The sequence below is a fragment of the Rhinichthys klamathensis genome, unplaced genomic scaffold (genome assembly GCF_029890125.1).
Source record: "Rhinichthys klamathensis goyatoka isolate OS25496 unplaced genomic scaffold, OSU_Roscu_1.1 h1tg000274l_1, whole genome shotgun sequence".
NCBI classification, from domain to species: Eukaryota; Metazoa; Chordata; class Actinopteri; order Cypriniformes; family Leuciscidae; genus Rhinichthys; species Rhinichthys klamathensis.
The window spans coordinates 938358-952281 of NW_026606793.1; the positions used below are offsets into that span (position 1 = coordinate 938358).

General features: G+C 40.1%; 2 protein-coding genes across 2 annotated transcripts; both read left to right on the plus strand.

The window, feature by feature from the left end:
- The first annotated feature begins 4867 nt into the window (after positions 1-4867).
- On the plus strand, positions 4868-8046 carry LOC130102544 (protein translocase subunit SecA-like). The gene is given in 2 exon segments (XM_056268496.1): positions 4868-5859; positions 6046-8046. Coding segments are annotated over 2 exon segments (2970 nt in total). The 5' UTR covers positions 4868-4890.
- A 388-nt stretch (positions 8047-8434) lies between these two features.
- On the plus strand, positions 8435-9294 carry LOC130102545 (apolipoprotein L6-like). The gene has a single exon (XM_056268497.1). It carries the CDS (start codon positions 8452-8454, stop codon positions 9292-9294), a length of 843 nt encoding a protein of 280 aa, XP_056124472.1. The 5' UTR covers positions 8435-8451.
- The last annotated feature ends 4630 nt before the right edge of the window (positions 9295-13924 follow it).

Here is a 13924-nt window from a genome sequence, read left to right on the forward strand (position 1 = left end):
CAAGACTATAATAGTCAAGTCAAGTCATCTTCATTTATATAGCGCTTTTAACAATGGAGATTGTTTCAAAGCAGCTTTACAGAGATAAACATACAATTTACGGTAACAGAGATTGTTTTGGCTTTATAGCGATTTTGAATAATGTTATTTCCGGCTAAAGTTGGTTTTTATTGATTCACTTCCAGCAAAATTATCATTTGTTATTACATTAGGGGCCACTAAGACGACGGCGTTCTCTCTAAACAGACGTTAAACGTGAACCTGTGAACGGATGGCGTTCACATGCGCATTAAAAATTGATTCTATAGTTATATTCGTTTGAATATGTGTGCGCAGGTTTGTAATTTCCCTACCAACCATGCCTATACAAATTACTTGTCTTGCCTATAAATTTGATACAGAATTTTATTTTATCACTTCGGGGTACGCGAACCGGATTTTCAACAACGCTTTATCTGTAGAGTGGGAAAGGGATCCTCCATAGGGAGAGGATAGTTGACACTTCAGCACTGCATTGTCATCGGGTCCAGGCGAATCTCCTTCGTCAGATCTGGATACGGCCTGGATCCGGCAGGCTGCAGGAAAACCTCGGGATAAACAAAGACACTAAAGTTAGCGTAGATGCCATTCTTCTTATGATGTAACGAGTACATCTGGATTTAAGGGAAGTGTTCCCAGTTCCGGCTGACCTAATCTATGCAGCCTAACATTGAATTAACGAAGTCTATAATGTATTATGTGTATGCTAGGTCAAAGAGATGTGTTTTTAGTCTAGATTTGAACTGACAGAGTGTGTCTGCTTCCGGGACAATGGTAGGAAGACTGTTCCAAAGTTTTGGTGCTAAATAGGAAAAGGATCTCCCGCCAGCAGTCGATTTTGATATTCTACAACATGACATCATGACTTTGCGTAAACATACACGCCACTTTTCAAGTCAAGTGGCGTGTTATCTATACGCATTTTGAGCTATCCGCGTGTATGTCCACGCCGAAATCTTTTGCGTGTATGTCTACGCCATTAAATGTCCGAGTGATTCCGCGTGTATGTGTACGCCGTTAAATGTCCGAGCGAAACGAAGCAAAATCTATATCTACATCTGTGGAGCGATATTTCTTTTCCTAGGATGGTAGGAGAAGACTCATAAATGGCATTAACCCCAGTGACGGGTAGGTTTAGGGACGGGGTTGGGGTAGGTCATATATTTATATATACATAATACAGTAATATAACCGTTAAGTCAAAGGCGTTGATAAACACGCTGAAAAGCGATTATGCGTGTTGATAGCACGCCAAAAATGGAAATACGAATTGGCGTGTCATTCATACGCCATTTCATGAGATCAGTCTGTATTCTAGGTATTATCAACTGGCCGGAATTTTGAGATCGCAATAGACGTGAAGAACTCTAATGCGTTAAGAGCTCGCTCAAGTACTGCGGAGCTAAACCATTTAGTGCTTTGTAAGTAATCAACAATATTTTAAAATTTATACGATGTTCAATAGGCAGCCAATGCAGTGTTGACAGAACCGGGCTAATATGGTCATATTTCCTGGTTCTGGTAAGAACTCGAGCTGCTGCGTTTTGAACTAGCTGTAGTTTGTTTATTAAGTGTGCAGGGCAACCACCCAGTAGAGCATTACAATAATCTAGCCTTGATGTCATGAACGCATGAACTAATTGTTCTGCATTTGTTAGTGAGAGCATATGGCGTAATTTAGATATGTTTTTAAGATGGAAAAATGCAGTTTTACAGATACTAGACACGTGACTTTCAAATGAGAGATTGGTATCAAAGAGCACACCCAGGTTCCTAACCGACGACGAAGACTTAACAGAGCAGCCATTAAGTGTTAGACAGTATTCTAGGTTATTACGTGTGGAAGTTTTTTGTCCAATTATTAGAATCTCTGTTTTTTCAGAATTTAGTAGTAGGAAATTACTAGTCATCCAATTTTTTATATCGGCTATGCATTCCGTTAATTTTGTGAATTGGTAAGTTTCGCCGGGGCGTGAAGAAATATACAGCTGAGTATCATCAGCATAACAGTGAAAACTAATTCCATGTTCCCTAATGATATCTCCTAATGGTAGCATGTACAGAGTGAACAGCAGCGGTCCTAGTACTGAGCCTTGTGGTACGCCATACTGAACTTGTGATCGATAAGACATCTCTTCATTTATTGCTACAAACTGATAACGGTCAGTTAGGATTTAAACCATGCTAGTGCAACTCCACTAATGCCAACATAATTTTCGAGTCTATTTAAAAGAATGTTGTGGTCAATGGTGTCAAATGCAGCACTAAGATCGAGTAACACTAATAGAGAGATACAACCACGATCAGATGATAACAGCAAATCATTTGTGACTCTAATGAGAGCTGTCTCGGTACTGTGGTACGGTCTAAATCCTGACTGAAAATCCTCGCAGATATCATTTCTTTCTAGAAAGGAGCACAGTTGTGAGGATACTGCTTTTTCTAGTATCTTTGATAGAAAAGGCAGATTCGAGATCGGCCTGTAATTGACTAATTCTGTAGGATCAAGTTGCGGTTTTTTAACAAGCGGTTTTATCATAGCCAGCTTAAAGGTTTTTGGTACGTATCCTAGAGACAAAGACGAATTAACGATAGTAAGAAGAGGATCTATGACCTCTGGAAGCATCTCTTTCAGTAGCTTAGTCGGTATAGGGTCTAACATACATGTTGTCGATTTAGATGATTTAACAAGTTTAGAAAAGTCGTCCTCTCCTATGGCAACAAATGAATCAAATTTTTCCTCATGGAGACTACAATGCACTGTCTGATGCGATACTGTGGTAGACGGTTGCATAGTTATAATTTTGTCCCTAATATTATCGATCTTATAAGTGAAGAAGTTTGCACCACTTAGTCATAAAGTCACCATAAAGTCATTACTGCTGTGTTGCTTGGACACTTCTGAGCTTGAAGCTTATATAGCTATAATTAATAATAACAATTATTCATTATTATTAATAACTATTCTAACCTGACATAATGTAATAATATACAGCCCTAACACATATATGACACAATAACGACAATGAGATTTCTCTGACTCAGACACACTACAACTGCTTCTACTACTCCTGCAACACCCACAAGGTGGCGCGAGTTTCGAACCCCCTTTATCCAGCAGCGAACCGACCGAACACTCAGACTGATGACGTATCCACAAAAACCGAGGCCTCGTTTGTCATTAGTCACGTGATTTTCACGTTAACAACACAAGCCTCGAATCGCCTTCATCTGGCACGCCCATTTTTTCTCGACACAAGCTCCGATGCCTCGGTTCAAATGTCACATCACCATTTGTTGATCGACGTCCGTGTATGGTTGTGTGTTTTGTGAAGTCCTGGAATGTTTTCCTTTTGGTTTTGAAAAGTTAAGTTTGTAAATAAATCAACTATACTGCAGAACATTCTGTCCTCGTCTTCTGCTACCTGCAACAACCCTGACACCTAGTAGGCTAGTTGGCTAACAGTTACAGAAATAATTTAAAGCTGTCCTGTTATCCGAATGGTTTTCTTAATAGGCTATATATTCTAATTATACGTTGAAGAATAAAAAGAGGTTTGGTTTTACTCTATATTTGCATTTATGTATATAATATTTAGTTAAAAATGTTTAGACTTCAGTTGTCTCGAAAGTCAGAAAACGAAATGAAAAGATTGATAAACACGTATTTGAAATGGGATTAAATAAAAAGGACTTTGGGAGTCTTGTTCATTATATTTAATTTTTCATATAAAAGCAACATAACTTAAATAACATCCAGTTTATTAGCAACACCGTGCACGAGCGTGAATCCAACCGATATCCACCTGATCTCGCAGGTGTCTGATCCACTCCGAGAATAGAGATCTGTCCGTCTTGTTTCACTCCTCCTCTCACTGCAGTACCGCCTCTCGACTACATTTCATCTCAAACAAGCCTATAGTCACAGATTCAGACACACCGTCACAGCCCCAACCTCACCCACCATCATTCCCGCTGGTTCTCACCACTCTGCTCATAAACCCTGTTATCACTATAACACCTGTTTCATTCTGTGTTGTGACAACCACACCTACAGTACTCAACTGTAAATCATTAATCATTTTTGGTACTTACCAACAATACTGAAAGTGAAAGAATATTCTGCAGAATATGTAAATAGTTTGCTGACTTCACAGAGCTGTACAATAAGCTTTATGTGTGTAAAAATGTTACAAAAATGTTTAATTAGGGCATAACACATTATTAAATCACATTTACACAAAATGTATCCTAAATGTAATAAAAACAAGCAGCTCATATTCCTTCAAATCACGTGACATACTGGAAATTCCAGAACACTAGAGGCACGTCCTCTTTTTATCCAGATATAAAACAAGTCGCTTTGTCTTTTCACAAATACATTAAGAGCTTCGCTGTCAACTCCACAGAAGAATAGTGCCTCAGATAGTGTAAGTATAAAAAAATAAATGCTTTCATTGAAAACATTTGATTGATCTACTTTGAAATCACTTTTAAATTAAACAAACGTATTACTCTTTATTTAAAATAAAGCCTATTGTAGCTATCCTAATCATCTCTTGCTTTTATAATATTGTTTGCTAGATGGGCAGAAGCTGAAATATTTTCTGTTTGTTTGTTTTTTTTAAACACAGACGTTGCATTGTTAAAAATATGAATAAGTGAATTTCCAGAGTTTTGAAAATGGAAGCATCAGGAAAATTGCTGTCATCAAGACTGATTTCCCTGTTTAAGAGCGGACAGTGGAGAAAAGATGATGTTGTTACGTTATTTAAAGCCCTTGTGGAGCAATATAGTGGCAGGAATGAAGATTTTCACACATGGATGATGAGAATCCTTCATCAAGTGGAGATGCATAAAATAAGTGTGTCAGATTTGACAGTGAATGATAAGATGGCAGATCATGTTGAGGCCAAAATTAATGACATAGCCAAAAACAATAATGAGAAAACACTGGATGAGATTGTGAAGGAGATCTGTGGACAATCAGAAATTGATGCAAAAATTATGGAAACAGTGAAAGACATTGTCCTCTCTGTGTCCAAATGTCTGTCAGCTTCTACAGCTCCACATCTACAAGAAATAAAGCAACGTTTGTTCAAGCTCTGCAAAGCCGTGGAAAAGACAATGACATATAAACCTCGAGTGACTCAGATGGTGAGCTGGTGCATTCTTGTTCTTTCTGAATCAAGTCGGCTCGTTCAGGTTTTAACAGGAGAAGGAAAGTCGTGTATCGTGGCAATGTTTGCAGCACATCAGGCCATGATGGGAAAAACCCCTGATATCATCTCCAGTTCTCCTGTACTTGCTGAAAGAGACGCTGAACAATGGTCTGGATTTTATCAGGAACCAGATATAACCATTGATGTCAACACCAACAAATCAAAAGATGAAGACCTCAAGAAGTGCTATGAATGCCAGGTGGTCTATGGTACAACTCAGAGTTTTGCTGGTGATTTTCTGAGACAACGCTTCCACAGAAGAGATGTGAGATCTAAGAGAGAGTTTCAGTGTGTTATTGTGGATGAGGTGGACTCGCTAATGTTGGACAAAGGTCTTGAAGTGGTCTACCTGAATACTAACATGCCTCTCATGGAACCGTTGAATGTAATACTGGCTGAAATTTGGTTGATCGTCAACCAGCTAAAGCGTTTAGAGACCGGGGAGATCTTAGGGCCCATTCAGCTCTTCTCTGAGGTTCTGTCTGAAATCATGCATGAAAATAAAAACATTGATCAACTCAGTATTGTGCAGATGGCTGTGGATGCAGGAATTATGCCTTCGAAACCCTCAATGCAAATGCAAGAACACATGACAAATGTTTAAAAACAACTAGATAATGCAAGTGTTTTGCAAATGGTGGCATTTTTAACCACGTTAGTGAGAAATTTCCCTCAGTATTCCTTTAAACTATACCATCAAGAGCCTGATGGTACTTTAAGGAAACACAATGAAATCAGTTCTGCAGGTTCAAATAAAAGGCAAGAAATATCAATTGTTCTCCAGGGAAATGGAAAATATCATGTTGTGCACTTTGATGAAGACTCACTAGTTAAGTCATTGGCTGAAAGGATTAAAAATGGTTATCAGTCTGAGACAATAAAGGAACAAAATGAATCTCGTATTCCAGGCCTTCAAGATCTCATTAATGGTAAGATCCAAACTTGGATTGAAAATGCTCTGCTAGCCACCAAAATGACTCTGGGCCATGAATGTATCATTCATAAAGATGGAGTTGTTCCTGTTGATTACAAATGCACTGGTGTTGTGCAGAACAACATGAGATGGGGTGAAGGACTTCAGCAGTTCCTGGAGATGAAACACCAAACTAAACTGTCCAACATGAGTCTAATCACAAACTTCATGTCTAATGTTTGTTTATTCAAGAAATACTCAAACCAGATCTATGGGATCACAGGAACTTTGGGTGACCAAACAGAGCTTGATATGCTGAAGAAGCTCTACAATGGCATTAGGACCTGCAAGATTCCCTCATTTAGACCAAGGAAACTCTATGAGCTTGAAGGCATGGTGATCCCTGAAGAGGACGAGTGGATCAGAGCCGTCTGTAATGTTGTTAAGCATCAAGTGTCCTCTACAGTCTATCGAGGTCCATGAGCAGCTCTCGTCATCTGTGAAACAATCAATCGTGCAGAGATGTTTCATAGGGCCCTTGCAAACACCATCACAAAAGACAAACTAAAACTCTACGTGAATGACAATATGGATAACTCTACAATAATAAATTCAACAGTTGAAGCAGGAGTCGTCATCATTGCAACTAATCTAGCAGGTCGAGGAACAGACCTAAAGGTCTGTAAAAGTGTAAATGAGGCAGGAGGACTGTTTGTGGTGCAAACCTTCTTACCTCTGAATGTCCGTGTTGAACAGCAAGCCTTCGGACGAACGGCTCGCCAAGGAAGTCCAGGATCTGCTCAACTCATCGTGTGCACCAGTCACCTCTCTGACTCTGTTAAACTAGTGATGAGCCTGAACACATCTGTCACCAGCTTACTCAAATGTCTGAGCCATCTTAGATCTATACTGATGTCATGTGATTCCACAGAGAATTTGTTTGAGGATGCACTTAATCATTACCTTGAAAACCACAGCTTTCAAAATCATGAAGCAATGGTCTCTGCCCTAACAGACCTCTTAACCACGAAATCATTCTCATCACAAGATCTGGAAGAGGCAAAAATAGCCAGGACCATTATGGTGAAAATCAGACTCTCAAGCTTCCTTGAAAAAGACATTCCAAAAATCACAACAAAGGAAAAGCTTTTCTCTGTTTACCTTGATGTTTTGGACAACATCTATGAAGATGATGCTTTTTCAGACCAGCGAGATGTATTTGTGTCCTGTCTTCATGAGTGTTGGGGTTTGTGGTTCTTGATGTACTTCAATGAGGAAACATCCATTGAGACACTGAAGGAACAGCTGGAAAGGGACTTGTCAAATGCAAAGCAGAAACTTTTAAGTAAACAGTGTCCATCCACTATGGTCTACTATTACATCAGGTCTGGAGACAATCTCCGTGAGAAGGGATGCCTTGCAGAGAGCATTGAGATGTACACTAAAGCTTTGGAGGACGGTGTTTGCTGGGAGTTTATTCCTCTCTATAATCGTGCACTGGCCACAGTTATGAAGAAAGATGGTGGTTATATTGCTAAAGCACTACCTGACCTTGATATGGCTGAAAAGGCTATAGATTCATACAAGTCACAACTGGCACGGGTTCTGACTTGTGTAAAGCCACAAAGTGAAGATAAGACTTTGCTTACCAAACAGTTTCGAGTGAAGATGATCATTGCAGACCTTCTCAAGATGAACATTCAAGATGCTGTAATGGATTTGAAGAGGGCTGAAAGCACAGGAGAAGATGTGAGCCAGACTGGAAAACATACTCTTTTTTTGCCCATAGACTTTTTAATGAGGCATGTAAGCAGTATGGAAGGTGAGAACCTGGCTGAAAGAGATATATATAGCTATGATGATCTCAACTAAAAAAATATCACTTTAACCACTTTAGGCACAGTCTGGAGCCCTGTTTAAGATAATTAATTACAATAAAAAATATAGACAAATTAAAAAAAGTAACTTATATTGCCCATTATTTACTATCATAATCTTTGTTTATGCTTTACATCAAATGCAGGTGATGGAAATCAACTAAAAGACATTTTTCAAAGGTAAGCGTGTCTCGACTTAATCAGTTTATTGATATTAGAGGTACAGCAATATTTTAAGTTAGATCAAGGCAAATATTTAGTGGTTGAATACTTGAAAGAGTTATTTTACAGTGGTTAGTCATTCAATGTACATCAACAGAATATGTTCCTCTTTTTATGGCCAATAAGACTAAAAAACTAAAATACTGTTTAATCCTGATGAACTGTTTGATATTTCAGGATGCTTGAATTGAAAAGAAGCATTGAAGAACTAAAATCAGAATTTAACAGAAATCATCAAACTCTGACAAAGCAAATAAAGGCTCTGAATGACAGCACAGATGAGCTGGAGTCCATGCACAAGAACACCATGAAAGGCAGTTTGGTAGGATCTTCAATAGGAGCAGCGGGAGGAGTCACAGCACTCGTGGGACTGGCTTTGGCCCCGTTCACATTCGGTGGTTCTCTGGCTCTTACTGCTGCTGGTGCCGTTGCTGGAGTAGCTGGAGGCGTCACGGGTGGAGCATCTAACATTACTGACGCCATCAAGCAGAAAAGCCTACGCGAGACTATTGAGAAGATCATCAATGATTTCCAGAGCACAATCAACCCAATGATTGAGCTTCTGAGTAACATTCATAACATCACAGAGAAAAAAGGATTTCAAAAGGAGACATTAACGCAGAATGAATTTCTGAGAGCAGCAAGAGGGCTTGGAGACATATTACATATTGCACATGTAGCTGATGTGGCTAAATTTGCGAAAATGTGTGCAGAGGTTGCCAAAGAGATCCGTGTGTCTGTGAAAGGTGTCAGTGCTTTGCGTGCGACTGCTCAAACCCTCAAACCTCTCCGTATGACAGCAGCGCTCACTGGCGCACTCTCCGTTGTGTCTCTAGCTTTTGATGTTTACAGTATTGTTCAAGATTCAACAGAGCTTTCAGAAATGAATCAATCAGCACACAAGAGAAATGCAGAAGAAATCAAATCAGAAACGCTGAGATTTATTCATCGGGTGAAAGAAATAGCTGCTCAGTTTAAGATTTGTGTGGATATAATTAAACATACCATTAGACACTTTTAAGAGTATTTAACAAAAGCTGCAAAGCAACTCTTCCTCTCAGACCCCGCAAAGCTATCAAAAATGTAAATAAAGATGAAAACATTGATGATTATATTAAATTAGCAGCCTTGTTTTTGTGTTTCTGATTGTTTTCCAAGTTGTGTTGAATTTTGGTCTGAAATACAAAGAAGGTATGCACGTTTGTCAACTTTGTCTTCTGTCAAGAATTAAACTATTTTTTTTAGAGTGCATTTTTGGTTTGATAGCTGGGAGAGTGCGGTGTTTACACTTCAGTGTAAACACCCACTGCTGTGATTGGCTGCTGTGAGACTTCAGTACTGCTGTGATTGGCTGCTGTGAGACTTCAGTACTGCTGTGATTGGCTGCTGTGAGACTTCAGTGTAAACGCCCACTGCTGTGATTGGCTGCTGTGAGACTTCAGTACTGCTGTGATTGGCTGCTGTGAGACTTCAGTACTGCTGTGATTGGCTGCTGTGAGACTTCAGTGTAAACGCCCACTGCTGTGATTGGCTGCTGTGAGACTTCAGTACTGCTGTGATTGGCTGCTATGAGACTTCAGTACTGCTGTGATTGGCTGCTGTGAGACTTCAGTACTGCTGTGATTGGCTGCTGTGAGACTTCAGTACTGCTGTGATTGGCTGCTGTGAGACTTCAGTGTAAACGCCCACTGCTGTGATTGGCTGCTGTGAGACTTCAGTACTGCTGTGATTGGCTGCTGTGAGACTTCAGTACTGCTGTGATTGGCTGCTGTGAGACTTCAGTGTAAACGCCCACTGCTGTGATTGGCTGCTGTGAGACTTCAGTACTGCTGTGATTGGCTGCTATGAGACTTCAGTACTGCTGTGATTGGCTGCTGTGAGACTTCAGTACTGCTGTGATTGGCTGCTGTGAGACTTCAGTACTGCTGTGATTGGCTGCTGTGAGACTTCAGTGTAAACGCCCACTGCTGTGATTGGCTGCTGTGAGACTTCAGTACTGCTGTGATTGGCTGCTGTGAGACTTCAGTACTGCTGTGATTGGCTGCTGTGAGACTTCAGTGTAAACGCCCACTGCTGTGATTGGCTGCTGTGAGACTTCAGTACTGCTGTGATTGGCTGCTGTGAGACTTCAGTACTGCTGTGATTGGCTGCTGTGAGACTTCAGTGTAAACGCCCACTGCTGTGATTGGCTGCTGTGAGACTTCAGTACTGCTGTGATTGGCTGCTATGAGACTTCAGTACTGCTGTGATTGGCTGCTGTGAGACTTCAGTACTGCTGTGATTGGCTGCTGTGAGACTTCAGTACTGCTGTGATTGGCTGCTGTGAGACTTCAGTGTAAACGCCCACTGCTGTGATTGGCTGCTGTGAGACTTCAGTACTGCTGTGATTGGCTGCTGTGAGACTTCAGTACTGCTGTGATTGGCTGCTGTGAGACTTCAGTGTAAACGCCCACTGCTGTGATTGGCTGCTGTGAGACTTCAGTACTGCTGTGATTGGCTGCTATGAGACTTCAGTACTGCTGTGATTGGCTGCTGTGAGACTTCAGTACTGCTGTGATTGGCTGCTGTGAGACTTCAGTGTAAACACCCACTGCTGTGATTGGCTGCTGTGAGACTTCAGTGTAAACACCCACTGCTGTGATTGGCTGCTGTGAGACTTCAGTGTAAATGCCCACTGCTGTGATTGGCTGCTGTGAGACTTCAGTGTAAACACCCACTGCTGTGATTGGCTGCTGTGAGACTTCAGTGTAAATGCCCACTGCTGTGATTGGCTGTTGTAAGACTTCAGTACTGCTGTGATTGGCTGCTGTGAGACTTCAGTAAAAAGCCTAAAGCCACACATGATTTACGTGACTGTGCCTTAAATTGAATGGAATAAATAGCAGAATAAAAGATAATAAGACGTTGAGTAACACACGAGTGCGAGTGCATGTTGCAAAGTCATATTAAAGAACCGATCGGAAAGCCGTACAGTTATTATTATTATTATTATTATTATAACTATCTGTATTGCTGTGTTCATTTCACTCACTGCTACAGCCATCTACATCTCAGATGAGCTTATTTCTAACCGGCACACATCTCATGGTGATCACTGCTGATCGTTTCTGCGCAGATTTTGCTCTACTCAAACAAGCCTATTTACTGTATCTTGAACTTTAACCTGCACTTGCTGTCAGACCGGATTGAAACAGGTTTTTACTTTTGTAATGTGACTGACTCCTGCAAACCTCTTCCTGCTTTCATGTTGGCAAGAAAGAAACGTCTAAACTCGATGCAACTTCAACACAGAGGTATCACGTTTCCTTATAAAAGCCCTTTTGAGTTTCTTATATGAAATGTAAATGTGAGATGTAACAAAACTGATGAATGTGATTAATAACTTGATGAGGTAGTGTAACGTGGGTTTCAGTTTCATTATATTAGAAACAAATGAGAGTTCTTTTGGTAATTGGTACAAATGTAACATGTAGCTACAATGAGATTTTGGAGCACAAAAAAATGTTGAATTACTGCATAAATTGTAAGTGTAGAGATTAAAGATCTATATCATGTTGTATGCACTGATACCACTTTTTAAGGATCGAGTATTTTTGTGATTACGTTTCAATGATGAAGTGATCAAGGAGTCTCTGGGTATACACAGTTTTACTTTATCATGAGGGTTTATTAAAACTCTTTCATGTTCGTCACATGAGTGTTAACTCTAGCAAAACTACAAGTGCGAGTACCGATATTTTTTTTCTGGTACTCGGTTGTACTGTTTTTTTCTCTCTTTTTTATTCTGTGATGTGCCAATTTTCCAAGAACAACACAGTGAGACTAATAGCCTGGTTAAAACCAGACCATTCTCAGTTGTAACTGAGTTATGGTCTAGCAAAGCGTCATAGACAAATCATTTCCAGAGGGGCGTCACCAACGGACGTCGCGGATAGACCTAAACCCAATCAGAGCGATGAAGGAGATGACGTATGCAGAGCGGCGGAGAAACATCTCCGAGTGTTGTTCTTTGCTCGGTTTTTAACTAAAAGGAAACGTTCAAATGGCTTAAAACAGACGCGATAGCTGATTGGAACGAGTGATGTTCGACGGCGGCATCCATCTTTGTAATGTAGGCTACAAAATCTGCTTCAAAATCCCAGCGCTGTCGTCATCGTGTAAAGCCCGCCCCAACGTTTCTGATTGGTGCCGCGATTTCGACGGATTGGAAATGGGTTTGAATGAGCTCTTTGCCAGACTAACTTTCAGAGCAAATCTAAATTTGCCGGAAGTTGTCTGGGTTTTCCCAGGCTATGAGACTAATGAATGTAGGACAGCATCTTTACTACAAACACCTTCAACTCAAACATATTATGAAAAAATGAATCATTCTTATGTGCTTGTCACAAATTTTCACAGTGTCCAATAACCTCCATAGGGCGTAATAGATGTCATTTTTACCTGCCTGTCAAAAAGTTGTCATACAGTGCCAAACAAATATCACAGGACAAATGTTTATGACATAATAACACTGTGTAACAATGTAATCACAGTTGAAAGTGTACAGTAAAATATTACAGTGTTAAATCTGGATGAGCAACACTATAACTGCAGGAGGAGTTCTTAAGAAGGAAGAAATATAAGCTAAGGATGTTTTTGTAGAAGGCAGTCAGTCAATTAGGATTATTTTTCAAAAGTAAGTGGCAGCTTCTTTTTAAGGAACAGAAGCATATCTGCAAGTTCAGTAACAAGCCAGCTTCTGCTTTCATTCAGAATGTGTGACGAGGAGCTAAACAATCTTTTACTTTCCGCGCTACTGCAAGAGGCTGAAAGATATGTTTGTGCCATTTGAGCCAGAGCCGGAAATCACAGATTACAGTACTTGAAGGGTTTATCTGACCGATGCACAGTGTTCTCTCCAAGGTCTGCTTCCAGCTGTTGGAGATCTGCTCATAGATGTAAATGCATCTGCAGTTTCTTCAAAAACACTGTCCAGACTGGTACCTGGCTGGTCACTGAGGCCTTTTGTTCTCTGTGCTTTTGTCTCTCCAACAGACGTTTTTTTGCAGCTCCAGTACCAGCATTTCTTTGACCTGCCTTGCAGTGTCTGTGTTGGAGAAGAATTGATCTTTTTGCCTAAAAACAAACAAAAAACAATGACAATATAAGCATTCATTCTATACAGTAAAAGAAAATAACTCTTGCAGTTTTTTTTTTATATCATTATGATGAAATTGTTTAATATAGAAACTTAATAATACATAATAATGATATACTGTATACACTTTAAACTTATGTAAACTTATTTATTATAATTATTTCGATTTTTTTTTTTCAAGTAACGTTGCAAAACACTAAAGCCGGTTTTGTTCAATGTTGGAGAAGCGCTCTTCATAGATTTGATTCCTTGGTCCTCATCCATAAGTTTCAACACAGTAAGCGCAGGAACTACATCTGAGGCTGAAGCATCTGAAGAACTCACTTAACGAGCCATTTCTTCAAAGAGAGCCAAGACATTTAGCTTCTTCTCCATAAGACTTCACTGGTTTGCTGTTAGAGTGGCAGGGAGCTTGTTTTCAGACACATACACACCAATGGCCCGTTTCTGCTCAATCAGAGACTGCACCGTGTAGAGTCTGCACGTCTTGCTGGAGTCTTTTAATGGCCTGACC